Source organism: Grus americana, chromosome 3 (assembly GCF_028858705.1).
Source record: "Grus americana isolate bGruAme1 chromosome 3, bGruAme1.mat, whole genome shotgun sequence".
NCBI classification, from domain to species: domain Eukaryota; kingdom Metazoa; phylum Chordata; class Aves; order Gruiformes; family Gruidae; genus Grus; species Grus americana.
Window position 1 is genome coordinate 63,272,028 of NC_072854.1, and position 14,348 is coordinate 63,286,375.

General features: G+C 44.1%; 1 protein-coding gene across 2 annotated transcripts in view; it reads left to right on the forward strand.

The window, feature by feature from the left end:
• Positions 1-11,842, forward strand: part of MYB (MYB proto-oncogene, transcription factor) — a 28,545-nt gene extending 16,703 nt beyond the window's left edge. For both annotated transcript variants that reach the window (XM_054820763.1, XM_054820762.1), the window contains 2 exons: positions 364-471; positions 10,447-11,842. In XM_054820763.1, coding sequence (XP_054676738.1) covers positions 364-471; positions 10,447-10,563 — 225 coding nt within the window. In that variant the 3' untranslated portion in view covers positions 10,564-11,842. The remainder of the gene's footprint in view (positions 1-363; positions 472-10,446) is intronic.
• The last annotated feature ends 2,506 nt before the right edge of the window (positions 11,843-14,348 follow it).

Genomic DNA, 14,348 nt, shown 5'->3' on the forward strand with positions numbered 1-14,348 from the left:
TGCACCTGGGTATGGAAATGACTAGGTCACAGAGTTAAAACTGGTAAAAGAAAGAGAGAGAATCTGTTTTGTTTTGTGCAAAGGAGACCTTGCATGAGCATGGTTCCCTTTGCTTCGCCAGCACTGTTCAATGTTACTGATATTCTTGCACTGGGGTGTTTCACTGGATGAAAAACATTTGCATCCTCCAAAGCCCAGTCCCAGGAACCCCAGGCTGAGGTCTGCTCCCAGGCTGAGCACTCCATCTGTGACTGTGCCCAGTGTTGCACCCTCTGCAGTCAGACTGGATTTGCTTTTAATGCATTTGAATTCAGGTTGTTATCCTGAGTTACTGAAAAATTTTTTTTTTTTGTTCCTGTTCAGAATCTTCTTACCAGCTCCATTTTAAAGATGCCTGTGTCAGAAGAGGACGGTAGTTTTCACAAAACATTTGCAGTACCTAGGAACAGGCCACTAGCTAGTCCGCTGCAGGTAACTATTCTTTGATAAAAATACCCTTTGTATATAAAAATACATATAAATATTGCTTTCTCACAGACTGATTTTAAGTTTTGGGTATGGAAGAATGAAACGTTCAGATGAACGTGGTTGAGGATCTCACTTTACCTGTGGAGCATGAGGACGTGGTGGCTACCTCTGTGCCAGGAAGCTAAACAGGGTGTGGATGCCCCCTCCCTGGAAGTGTTTAAGACCAGATTGGATGGGGCTTTGGGCAACCTGGTCTAGTGGAGGGTGTCCCTGCCCATGGCAGGGGGGTTGGAACTAGATGGGCTTTAAGGTCCCTTCCAACCCAAACCGTTCTATGATTCTAAAAGCCCTGTGTGTGGGGCATTGTAGCTCAGTGTGGGGCATTGTAACCCACTGTTAAATTGGTAGGATCGAGCATTAACACGGGCCAGAGGCTTTTTCCTGTAGACTTCATGGAGGTGTCTCTTGCTGTTTCGGAGAGCAGGATAGCTGAATGGCATGGTGGTGGCCAGAACTTGTCACTGGCCTCAGGGCGAGAGGAGAGACTCTGGTACTGCCCGGCTGGCCGGCACAGATGCGGCCGGTATTGCCCATCCAGCCAAGCACCAGGATGGCCTTTCCCTGAGCACAGGCTGAGGTCACACCAGAAACGTGGTTGTAAATGGTGGTCTGAAGGGGCCTCGTAACCCTTATGGCCAGTTTTATATCTTGGGATCTCTGAACTGAGTTAAACTTGCAACTGTTTTAATGTAAGCCAGATGTCAGGCTGGGTTTTACATATTTATGCTGTGTACATACACATTTGCCGTACTTAAAAATACTTGGATACCTATTACATAGGGCCTGATCTAAAGCCCACCGAAGCCATTAACAGCCTCGATGTCAACTCTTGTGGACAGAAGTCATTCAGAGAACAAAACGCAGTGTAGATAATGATCAATTATCCTTCCACCACAGTCTGTATTTTTGAGGTAGATGAATAAGTGATTTTATATCCCTTCTCCACACGAGCAAATTGAGGGAAAGTGTAACATTCCCCAGGGTGAGTCACTGTCAGAAAGGAAATACAACTCCATAGTTCCTTACTTTCAGACAGATAGTCCACATGGCTAATCCTTTCTTTCCTCCCTCTTTCCAGAATTTACATTAGGAGTTATTTACAGTAGGATGGAATGAACAAAACCTGGTTTTGATTAAGCATCTCTAGCCTGGCCTTATAAAGTGAGATATTAAAATTACACACATGTCCCTGTTTGGCACAGTTTGCCATGGAGTAGGTTTGTGTTTTGCACATTGCAGAATCATCTGATGGAAAGCAGCTTTGGAGACCAGGTACTGTTTCTCCCCTCTGCATGGGGGTGTCCGTAGGGACCAAAGACTCACTCACCTTATTGCTTATTTGCTTTTTTCTCATGTCTCTGTTTTTCTTAGCTGCACCGTGGTAGATGGCTAAGAGGAGGGTTTGAAGATCCACTGCCCCTGGGTTAGGGCAGTTATTTAGGGACTGAATTGAGACCACCTCATGGCAAAGGAGCCCAGGGCTGCAGCTTTGCAGAGGCTCGCCGGAGCTCCCCGGCTGCTGGTGCGTGGGAGGAGGCTGCGGGTGCCCACGTGCTCAGCCCCACTGCCGTGCCAGGCCACGTCCCCCGGCCAAACTCCAGGCTCCTCGTAGGTTTAGAGCAAAATTTTCAGGTAGCTAAACAGAGTATGTTGTGGGTTGTCCTGGTAAGCGGTAGTTGCCTGGACTCTGCCTGTAATAAAAACGAAGCATCTGAGGTGCCTGTAAAATAAGATCTTTTGATCTTTGGCATAACAGTGTTATGTTTCCTGCTATCTAAAAATAATTTCTTTACAAGCTGCTGTAAATGAAAGGGCTTGTTTAACCTTCTCTCCTCAGTCATGCTGATTTTGTTGATGAAGTTTACATGAGTCAATTTGTGGCCCATCCTGGGTCCCATTCTTCAGTCCTTGGTCAGGAAAAGCCTTTCATTCTGCATGTTAAAAGTCAGGTATTCTCCTTGTTTGGATGAAGAGGACTCTTCCTTAAGTAGAAGCTGAGTTAAAAATTACTTTCCAACTCATCTCAGCAGTTAAAACATGCTGAACTGAAAGAAAAAGCAGTTGTAAAAAGCCCCCAAATTAATATTTAGTATTCAGCTTCTTGGTGAACCAGTATGAAGATAAAATTATTCTCTTTGCCAATGAAGAAACGTTGAGTGTTTCACTTGAAATGTAATCCTAAATGAAGAACGAGGCTAAGGGTTTCTGTGATGGTGGCACAATTAGCTTTTTCAGAATGAAATATATTTTTCAGAATGAAATAATTTTTATAACAATGCGGTCCTGTCTGCTGATTGCTGCGCTCTCTGATTTGGACTTGGTGTCACGGTTAAAAGGGAGAATCTGCTCCATCCCTGGTAAGGCTGCTTGGCTTCATGTCGGAGGGGAACGTGGCCCCGTACAGCTCAGGAAGGACACGTGGTCTGGCTCTGTTTCATACCAGCAGCTGCTGCTGCTCTGCCCTAATGCTTCTTCCCCTCTGTCCCAGTGGAGCCAGACATCTGTGATGAGGACACAGGGTGTCTAAAGGGTGCAAAGCAATTGAAAACGTTAGCGTTTGTGATTGATTTTGACTGGCAGCGTTTTGTACGTGACCTGTCTTTACCGTGTTATTCTTTGTAGTTTATAATTCGGTATATTGCCCATAGACATGTAAACATGCACGGACGCACACACGAACACTGGACTGAGTCCACTGATTGCATGCAGGTAGACATGAAACATCAGGGAATGCATCTGGGTGAAATTTAATTGTGTCTGCATATGTTTACATTGCTACTGTTAATATTTTGAGCCGGATCCAACTATTCGCACTTAGGCAAATTCTCATTGATTTCAGTCCAAGTAAGAATTACAGCACTCTCTGCACCTTGGGATGCGTGCACAGAGAGGGAAGAGACAAAGAAAGAGAGAACTAAACTTTTTTTTCCCCAATATGCTTTTAATATGCTTGGTTCTTAAAATTCCATTTTCTTTTAAATTTGAACTTATGTAAGAGGGAGGTAGCATGCTTACCAGCCCGCAGTATTTTTTGTTGCTTTAATAATTTGCACTGCATTTACATAAAGAAAAAGATTATTTGGCTAGCAATAGGCTCACCAAAGTGCCTGACTACTTACCGTTTTGCTGTTAAGTTCCAAAGAAGGCAAGAGTAACAAATGTTCAAAGCAATCTGTAAAGATATTTTTTACTGCATTCTGGACACACGACTGATCATAAACAACTTAGTAAATAATAGTTGATGACCATATCAGATAGCATGATATGATTCACCATCACTCAGGAGGAATAGCATGTTGCGTCATTTGGCATGTGAGGTCGGGTAGCTGCATATAACTGCACTGGGAACGTGGAGTTATTGGTCTCCTTAGACCTGGGAAGAGTTTGGGCTTCATGCTCATTTGATGCCCTGGTTAAGTCTCTGTAAAATGTTGGATGTAAAGGTATCTGTGTGTAGGATCTTTCTGGTAAGGTATGAAGGTTCAGCCGGCTTTTTTATCCTGCATGGCAAATCTCATGGTTGTGCATTGGGTGTTCTCCTCCTGGCAGGAGTAGGAGATGTCTCACCAAACCCCCTTGGAGTGCAATTACTCTTACACTCCATTTGCGTGGATCCCAAATACTTTTGCTTTATATTGGTGGAGTTAGTTACAACCTATATTTTTGCATCCTATATTTTTGTCACTCAGACAATACTTAGTTTCACTGCAGGGAGATTTTGGCCTCGCTAGGCACTTTTCAAGGGTTGAGATTTTGGGATAATATGTGAAGCGCTTACTGAGGCAGGCTGATGATCTGTACTGAGCATTTGCTTGAATAGTGCCTTGTCAGAGGTTACGTAAAAACTCTGTTTCTGGCCGTTCCTGTGTAAAAGTTATGTTTTATTTCACATTATGTTCCCATCAGACAAGTAGCAGTACATAATACAAACTATCCTAACACAGACATTTTAACAGATAGAAAAGTAGGCTAAATCATAGACCATCCACCTAACCCTGCAGGCTATCAAACGGCACCATGAAATGGAACCTTTTAAGAAAATAGCGCTGCTTTGATATCTTCTTCCCCCAGTAACAAAGGAAACAACACAAGGTAGAAGCCCTGCAAGCTAAAGAGAATGTTCTTCAACCTCTAGCTCCTGTCACTTTCCATTTTTTAACCACAGACTGACACGTTTCAGCTCGAATTTCCTGACTTTCAGCGGTTTGTGTAACCATTTTCTTTAAAGAGTAAGTTTAAAGGATTTTAAAACAGTTACTTGGTTAACCTTTTCAAGAGTGTGAGCTGTCATTAAGCTTAATTTTCTCCGTTTAAAAAGTGCAATGTGGAATTTCATTTGCAGCTGGTTGTCAGACAAAGCGTATAGGCGAGGCAGCGTGCTTTCCAGCAGCGGCAGACTTTCTCTGCTTTTCCTCCATGGCTTTTTTGAGGCAAGAAGATCCCAAAGTCGCACACTCTTCTTTGTTTAGTCAAGGGAGAGGGGGAAGCATGCTGTGCTCAAGTCCCAGGAGGTTTAAGATTTGCACAGCAAGGAATGGTAGCCCTGCGGGTTTCCCTCGCTTGTGCTGTCCCTTCTCTCCCCAGCAGCGGATGTGACCAGGAGCTGTGCTTGGCACAGGTGAGGGAAGCACAAGGAGGTTGGAAGGGACAGGTCAGTCATCGCATGTTTTCCTCCCAGGGCAGCACAATTAAGGTTGCAAACAGGGCAGGAGTTATAGCTGCCCCAAGCAGGCGATGGTCTCTCAGAAAGAAGAAAAGTGGACAGCTGTTAACTCTTAGCTACTTGCAGCAATGTATTCTGATCCGTGAATAAAAAAAATTACTCAAGGATAAAACTAGAAAGGGACTAAATATCCTAATGTGAGTTTGCAGGTGCTTAGCTCATTTCCGTATCTCCCTCATGAATCTTACTCGGAAAGCTCATATATCTCAAACAGGAGTTTTGCCTGAGTAAGGGCTTCAGAGTTAAGCTCTTAAAAGCACCACCAAATAGCTCTTTCTAGCTCTGGTATCGGGCTTACAATAAAAGCTGAAAAGTTGGGCCATCTTACTTTCTCACATTGAGCAAGCTGTATTTCTGAGCAACTGGGGAAGCCCCAGAGTTGAGGAGAAGGCTGTCGTGTGCCCCAGAGGAGAACTAGCAACATGAGCAGAAATAGTGCTCTGCTGTAGCAAACGAAGCAGAATTAATTTATGGTCACTTGAGTTTTTAATTAGTCTTTACTGTCTGGTCTTGATAAGCAAAAGGGTTTCTCTTGGTTCTGCATCCTTACAAAATAGAAAGCCATACTATTCTACATGATACGCATCGTATTCTGCTAGGAAATTGCTTGCTTTAAGGCGTTGATTGTTCTACTGTTTCGGAAGGAGTACTGCATTTCTGTTGCAAACCTTGTTTTCAGTGGCATGTTCTGTGAATTATCCATACCGTGTAATCTAAGGGAAAACTGGCAAGAAATCCAGCTTTTTGCAGTAGAGAAACATGATAACGTACCTTCTAATAGTCTGAGCCTTTTGAATATTTTAAACAGTTTGGCTTTTTTTTTTTTTTTTTTTTGGTTTTAAATGCCAGCACAACTTGGCTGAATTAATGGGAACGTACGTAACGCCAATAACTTTGCTGGAGTTGCTGAAGATACAGTTCTTTGCCCAAAGATTTTTTGCTACACTTCCATCGGTTTGGGAGCTTGGTTCTGCAGGACTGCAGCAGCCTTTGGTTTTGGCACCCACTCCTAACACGCAAACTCCTGTCGTAACACAGGAGCTTTCTTAAGCCACGCAGACAGCACATGTAAAGGCGGTCCGGGCTCCGAGTGCAGAAGTACTAGTTCTGTTAGAAAAGCACCTTTCCGCAGTCTTGTCTTTCCTTACTCTGTTTTCTCTAGACGGTCCAAGTTTTTATTTAAAGTGCTTTAACTGGATATCCCAGTTACAGCTTTGACATTTTGTTTACAGTTTGCGTCTGCCTGAGGGCAGTTGAAGGCACAGGATAAGTGAGGTAGTTTTGCTGCCAGGAGAAGGATGTGCTGGTAGGATTACTGAGGTGAAGAGAAAAAAAAATGAGCCAGGGAGAATGACATAGCTGGAATTGTACCATGGATCTGTAATTTTATCCTATGGGAACTCATAGTAGTATGCCGTCTTCTCCCCCGCCCCCCCCCACTCCTTGTTTTAACTTAAAAAGAGAAAACTGCTCTGTGTAGAAGAGAAAAATACAGCTGGAAGTACCGGCTGAAAAGGCTTAAATTCTTTTAATTGACAGCAAAATTAAGAGTAGTCTCCTGCTCTTTGAGGCAATAAAAAAAATAAAATATGGCATGAATAGTACTGCGGAAATCCCTTTCTTTCCCCACTGGCTAGGGATTTAGGTGCCAAAACAAACACCTCACTTTGAGATGGCTGAATTTAAGTAGGATGAATCTACTGAATCAATGAAAACATGCCCATCAATTTCAGCGGGTTTTGGGTCAGGCCTTTTGCCTTCTAGTTACAAAGCTTTTGTGTTCGCATCTGTTGATTTACAGAGTTGGACCTTTAAATATGATAGGGGAGATGCAATGAGCATTCTGCAAAAGGGGTGGTCTGACTTGGGTTTCTGTGCTGTCTTCCTGCGTGCCTCTAGCTTTCTGCCCAGCTCCCTTCTCTTTTGAAACATTTGCTAAGCGCTGCTTTCTGCCGGGCGCTGCCACGTCCCTGTGACACAGCCCTGTCGATACTCGCTGCGGTGCAGGCGTGGAAGGAGGCGTTGCGCTTTTCCCTTTTTACCAAGCGCTCCCGTGGCTGTGCGTGCCCAGCGCCAGCAAAGCGCTCTGCCTGGGTCGTGGGACCCAGCGCTCCCTGCCAAGGAGGGAAGTAAAACTTCTCGCGTCGGGATGACTTTCATACATGCCTCCGGCACCGCGCTGCAGGGCTGGCAAGGCAAGCACATTGTGCTTTGTTTTGTGTTGGCTGCCGAGAGCCAAGGCTTCAGACAGAAAATGTTTTTTAAAAATACCCACTTTAAATATTATCAGGGTTCCCCAAGACAGAATTGAAAACTGGCTTAGTAAATTAATATGCTACTTCAGAAAATATACTGCTTTGGGTCAAATTCTGCTTTCTTTACTCGAACAAAGCTCTCGCCATCGTCAGTGAGACTGCAAAGTTAGTCTCTTTTTATAAATTTGCCACAAGAGGAAAAAAAAATAGTGTAATACATTTCTGGGAAAATAATACAAGGGTCAAAACTCTGTGGGGGAGGTTTTCCCGCGCTGCCTCTACGACAAAGCTTGAGTTAAAGTTGTTTGAAGCAGGCTGGAGTCAGGGGTCTAAGCTGATCCTCCTGCCCAGGGCTTCCCTGGGGCAGCCGAGCCGGGCGGGAGGGCAGTGGGTTACTGCCTGCCCGCCCCACTTCTGCTGCGCTGACATCGGGTTAAACGAAGACCAGGCTTTCAGTGGAATGAGTGACATGTAGCAGCCTGCTGAGATGTTGGAGATATCAGGATACAGATTTATTATTTTTTCTTTTCTAAGCACATGGCTGTTAATACAAAGAGCTCAGTGAAGATACTAACAATTAAGCCTAATTTATGAAATAGGGACACTCCTTGCCTGAAGTTACTTCTATTTTTCAAAAATTGACATACCGTGACAGATGGACTTTTCCGTACATGTTTTCAGTTTTTAGGGGACTGCTTATCTCCCTTTTCTAGAGCAGTGTATTTGAGCTTTGGGAGATCACGGGGAAATAGCCGTTGCACACGTGTTTTTGTCCTTTGAAATGATCAATATTCTGGAACTACCAGCTGCTTTTGAGGTGTGCAGACCAAATCTGACTTCTAAGTAAATCCAATGGCAGTGTACCGGGCGTTAATGTGCTCCCTGATGCAAATACCTCTTAGATAATAGGGTAAAATACTCACAGGTGCCTGAGTCCCACTGAGGATCAACAGGAGGTTGTAGGTTCCTGGCTGATGTAGGTACATTTGAAAAAGCTACCCTGGAAGCTGTTGAACCAAAACATAAAAGAAGCTGTGGCGTGTCGCATGCATGTCTGCGGCATGCAGAAAGTATGTCACACCTGCTTTTTGGCTGTGGCATGTGCCCTAGGCTGAGCCACAGCACAAGGTACACAGCCAGCCCAGGTTGAATCACGCTAGAAAAGAGGTGCAGGGCATGTTTGTTCCCTTCACAGATGCAGCTTTCCCACAAAAAGCTGCAGAAACTTAAATGATTTGAGGCCTGACCTGGTTCTCCTTCGCACGGGGAACTCCCACAGAAGCTCGGCAGGAGTTTTGCCTGCAAAAAGGCATCAGGAGCAGAAACAACATTTGGAACTTGTCTACAGAGAGGAGAAGAGAAAGCTGTGCCTAGGGAAGCCCAGCAGTTTACAGAGGACTAACGTACTTGCCCTCATCTTCATCATGCTGCTTGGTTTTGTCCCTTTTAGACCGTAAGCCCGCCAAGGCAGGGAACCTCGGTCCCTGTGTTGGTACCAGTGCCCTGATTAGGGCACGTTATGAGAAATTATCTGTATTTCATATGTTGCCCAGCCTTTTGCTATCCATATGTCTCAGATAACACTGTTTACAGTCAGAAGACCATTCTCTAAACATTTAGGCCAGAGAATAATTTAAGGATCCTCTTGCACCGTTAGCAACTAGGAGGAGGAGCATGAAGAGCCATTGGCACGCCCGGACAGTTCTGCTCTTAGCAGATGGTTTGAGGCCACTAAATTATGCTTCACCCAGTGTTCCAGACTTTGGGAAGGCTTTGGCCATCTCGTTGAGCAATCTAGATCTTGAACTGCAAAGATGATCCTTGTTGAAAGCAGAGCAAAATAGAAAAGGGTTTCTCCTGGCTTGTCTTTGTTGGTGGATCTCAGCATAGACCTTCTCAATGTTCAACAGTACTGGGATTTCCTCGCTGGCAGGCAGCTTTCTGTTAAGCACAGTCGTTTGCAGTTTTGGAGTGCAGGGTATTCATGCAACTAGCTCCGTATAATATAATAGAGTTTTTAGTCAGGCCTTAGTGAATATCTCAACGTGGAAAAGCAGATGCACTGAGTAAGTGAGAAAGTTCGATAGAAAAAAAAAAGAGTGTGCAAATGTGTGCGTGTACTGGTAAATTCCAGCTTTGAAATTTCATTACTGTTTATAGCTCAAGGCAATGAGAAACATCTCGCATGTGTAGTGAGTAAATAAATACAGGGTGCACAGCCCTCTGCAGATATGTTTATCTCACTTTAACATTATACTAAATGGTGTCTGTAACCTCCATAAATACCACAAGAAGTGAAATGGCTTACACGATAATTAAAATGCTGTTTCTGCTGAGAGTCATCCGTCCCCCTTTCTCCTTTGCCGGAGGAGCTCTGCTAATGGGCACGTGCTCTTCCCCGTGCGCAGGTGGAAGCAGCCTCGAGCTTGGGACTTGTTGTTAGCCGTGGTCAGGTTCCTCTGGGGAGCAGGGGCAGCGCAGCTGTATTTCTAGATCGGAGGTTCGGCAGGAGTTTGTGCGTGGTCGTAGCGCTGACCATTATAACCGTGGGCTTTAGCCTGCCTGTGCCCTGTTGACTGCAAAGTCCACCTGCAAGTAAGTTCCCTTTTTAGACCTTGCACGGAAAGGAAGGATCAAAGGCAAGGCTGTAGATGTGGCCTCGTAGAGAAGACACTGTTGGAGAGAGAAGTGGGGAGTTTTGGATCCTGGCTGTTGTGGTGTGCCCCTCTGCAGGTCGTCTGGCCTGCTCACCCCTCCGGCCACTGACTGAAAGTGGGGGTGATTTTTTTTTTTTTCCCCTGTTGTGTTGAGATTTCAGTTTCTCCGGAGATGGGACAACATCCTACTGCATATTCATGCACACTTAATCGCAAGCGGGGCTGGGGCTGCAAATAATCACGTGATGTTCACCTCAAATCTCTCTGCCTGCTTCTAATTTAGCATCTGAACAACGCCTGGGAGTCAGCGTCCTGCGGGAAGATTGAGGATCAGATGGCCCTGACGGATCAGGCGCGCAAGTACATGGCCGCCTTCCCCACCCGGACTCTGGTGATGTGAAAGGGTCGACGGACAGAGAAGCATTATGGTTTTGAGAACACTTCACCTCCACTGGGAAATTCCTGTTCCTCTGCATGAAGACTTTTCATGAATGGGAGAAGAGCCTATCTTTGTTGTGGTACAACAGTTGGGAGCAGCACAAAGTGCATTTAGTCACTCAGCATATATATTCTTGTTGGATTTCACCCAACTTAAGAGGATTTTTTTTTTTTTTAATAAATGATACTTGCCTAAATTATTAGGTATTGAGTTTGAATCAGTAATTAATGATCTTAAGTGCAGACTTATAATAAAGATAATTTTTTTTGTACTTATTGAGATCAAGCAGACCTAATACACCAGTATTGTTATTTCAGTGATGCGCTAGCCAGGGGTGGGGTTTTGTTTGTTTCTTTTTTTTTTTTTTTAAATAATAAAAGAGCAGGTACTCAAACAGATATATTTTAAATCACTGAACAAAATGCATTGGTGTAAAATACTGAAGTGAAAAGCATTACTACAAACGTTAGTCTGTGCAAAGGGGGAAAACTGATCAAGATTGTGAATGCTCAAACAGCCATGCCTCTTGAAATACTCTTTCATTCTGTTATGGTTCTAGACCGTTATACATTGTGTGTTTGTGTTTGGGGGGGGTAATTAGCTTGCTTTAAAAAATATTACTGTATGAAATAGATTTATAAGAAAAATTATATTTTTATTCAGTAATTTAATTTTGTAAATGCCAAATGAATACTGTGTTTTGCTGCTACAGACCTTAGCGTGTAGACATGCTGCTAGTGTAAAAGGAGCAGTAGAGCTTTATATGGAAAGAAAACAAATGTTGATGTTAGCTAATTGACTATGCACCAGCATTTCAAACCTTTTTATTTGAATTTTTTTTTTACATCATTTATATTTTTCCCCTTTTTTTTATAAGCAATATTTTTGAACACTGTTCTTGGGAGATTTTTTCTTTTGTCTGATGTATTGTTTTGTTTCTCATTGGTTCGTAACAGCATGCATTGCACCTTCATATGTTTGGGAGAACACTGTCTTGTTCATGTTGTCTGTTTTGTTCCATGTATAGCTAATTGTTCCCTAACTTGGGTCTTGTGTACTGAATCAGGTTCTTAGAAATACATGGTTCTTTGTACTGCCATACCAAATCTGTATTGATATGGCAAAACACTGATTTTATTTTATTTTTTTATTGTTTGGGTTTTTTATAACAGCCTCTGACTTTGCTGCCTTAATAGCATTTGGTGCAGCTTCACCTGCACTTAATTTTTTATACCACAATGTACTGCCTTGTAGATAAATAAAGTGTGTTCTTTTTTACTTAAACCTGCATGGTCTCCTAATCTTGTTTGTCTTTAGTGTTTTGGCGGTGTTGTTATAGGCAACAATCAAGCCAAGAAGGCTTTTTCCAGCACACTTAGATAAGTAAGGAATAGAGTTTTGCACACCATAGGTAGCCTCAACATCCTCGGTTCTCATTGATTGTTAAGGAAGTGGAAGGAGCACAGAACAAAACAGTACGTATTGAGCATGTTGTGGACTCGAGGCACATCTCTAGTGACACCAAAGTGCTGGTGGGAGGCTTGCTGCACCTTTTGTGTAAAACTGCTGTTCTCCCAAAATACTGGATAATTTATTTCTTCATCTAAGACCATCAGATCAGGAGCCCACTGAATAAGAGCAAAATATTCTGGAGTTCCTATACTGTAGAACAGATTTTTTTTACGCTTGTCTTAAGAAACCAGAGGTGAGGATACACTTTGAAACCTGGTGTGTTACGCTGCACAGCAAATAATTGGGCAGACCTGCAGAGCCTCGTGCAGCATAAGTGCTGCGGACATTCAGCCCCAGGAACACTACAGAGCAAAAGCAATTGCTAACAAAACAAACAAAGAGAAAAAAAGATGCAACCTGCCAGGAAAAATAAAAAGCATTTTACTTAGTAGCTTGAAAATAAAATGTTCGATGAAACTTAAGTTGATGCAAGCACTTTAAAGTCGGACTGATAGTCTTGAAAGCAGACTTCAGCTCCGTGAAGAAAATAATTTTGATTTCCAAGCTTGTGTTAGCCACCCCATATGGGCTGAGAAGCCCCAGAAGCGCCTTCCAGTCCATTTTACTCTTTCCCCACCAGCCTGCCCAGTCCTCCCAGCCCAAGCCACGCGCTGGCCCTCACACCATGCCGTGCACAGAAAAGGAGAAGCAAAAAGGCCTTTTCCAGCCTCTGTGAGGTCCCTTCTCGTGCGCTTTTGGCTTTCAGCAGCAGCCCCCTCCAAGTTTTGCCTGTGTTTCCCACCTGCCCCCGCCTGGGCCGGGGGAGAGCCAGCCCCGAGGTATTTCTGCAGCGGTGACCACAGGCAGGACCCCGGCGCTGGGTATGGATTACAGAGAAGGGGAAGTCAGCGGGAGCACTTGCCTGTGCAAAGGCTGCGGGCTCACGCCGTAAAAAACGCTTGTGCAAGATGTGAGGGAGGACTGCGGGACTCGATGGTGTGCAACTTGGGAAGAGGGAAAGGTCTGCCTTTGAGGCATGCCACAGCTTAAGCAATGCATTACAGCTCAAAAGAAAAAAGGGGAAAAAGAAGCACCCAGCTTACAACAGGTCTTCGAGGCAAAGCTCCTGCCTCGTAGGGCTCCAGCTGCAACTGCACCAAGCGTGGCTGAGTCTAAACAGATCATTATCTAGCGCCCAGTGCGGAGCAGTACCGGGAAACATGGAGGCTCACCCTGCAGGTGCCCAGCAAAAGGACCGGGGTTTTTTCCCCTACACCTTCAGTTGCTTTAAAACGCATTTTTAACATGCAAAACCATTGCAATAATCCTCTTGTTCATGGGCACACGTAGAGCTAATACAGAGGAAAATGTTTCTTTTTCCCCTCTCTCATTTCATTGAAAATGCAAAACACTCAGTAGATTAAGGCTGATTTGCATATGTTTCTGCATGCGTGTGGCGCTCAGCATGAGCGAAGGAAGAGGCTTTGTGTGAATGCTGTAGCCCAGGAACCTGATTATTTTTCCCCCGCCAATACTTGCTAAGTTTCCTTTGCAATAAAGTGCCACCTCCTACATGTCTTTCTCACACAAATATCTCCACATGACCGTGTTCTGTTTACCATCAGAAATACACGTCTTTCTCTCAGAGGTCCGAGAGAAGTCCTACCTGTCTGTTATATTCCACCTAGATCACTGGTCAGGTGAGACCTATCCTGAGACAGGTCCATGTAGATGGTCTTGGCGATGGCTATTTGGCCTTGCAGTGGCTCTTTGCACAGGTGTATAGCCATCCCAGACCCATTTAAACCTACAGTAGCCTACCAAAACGAAGGGAAAACAGGTTCAGTCAAGTTCTTATTTAATGGAGAGTAGATATTTGGCTCAAATTCCTATTAACCTTTTTCTTCACTGTAATTATAACTTAATAATGTTGTCAGTGGGAATTCTTTTGATTTCTGAAAAGAATTTAAATTATCATTTCAGCATGTGCCACTAATTAAAAATGAAGAGGCAAAGGAGCCAGAGCAAAAATAAAGGAAAATACCAGAGTGTGAGGTGTTTCCCAGCTAGACCCTGTAATTCTCCAGCTCTCCCCAGCAAAGCATACTCTATGCAGAGAGTCCCAGGGGGTTCAAATCCCACAGGTCTGACCTACGTGGCAGCTATCAGCCTAAAATGAGAGAGTGCCAGAGCTTGGACTGGTTTGGGAAAAAACATTACAGCTTGAATGAAAGAGCCAGACTTTGTAGTTAGGAGCCAAAATAACAAGCCTGCTGAGGGTAAAGCACAGAGCA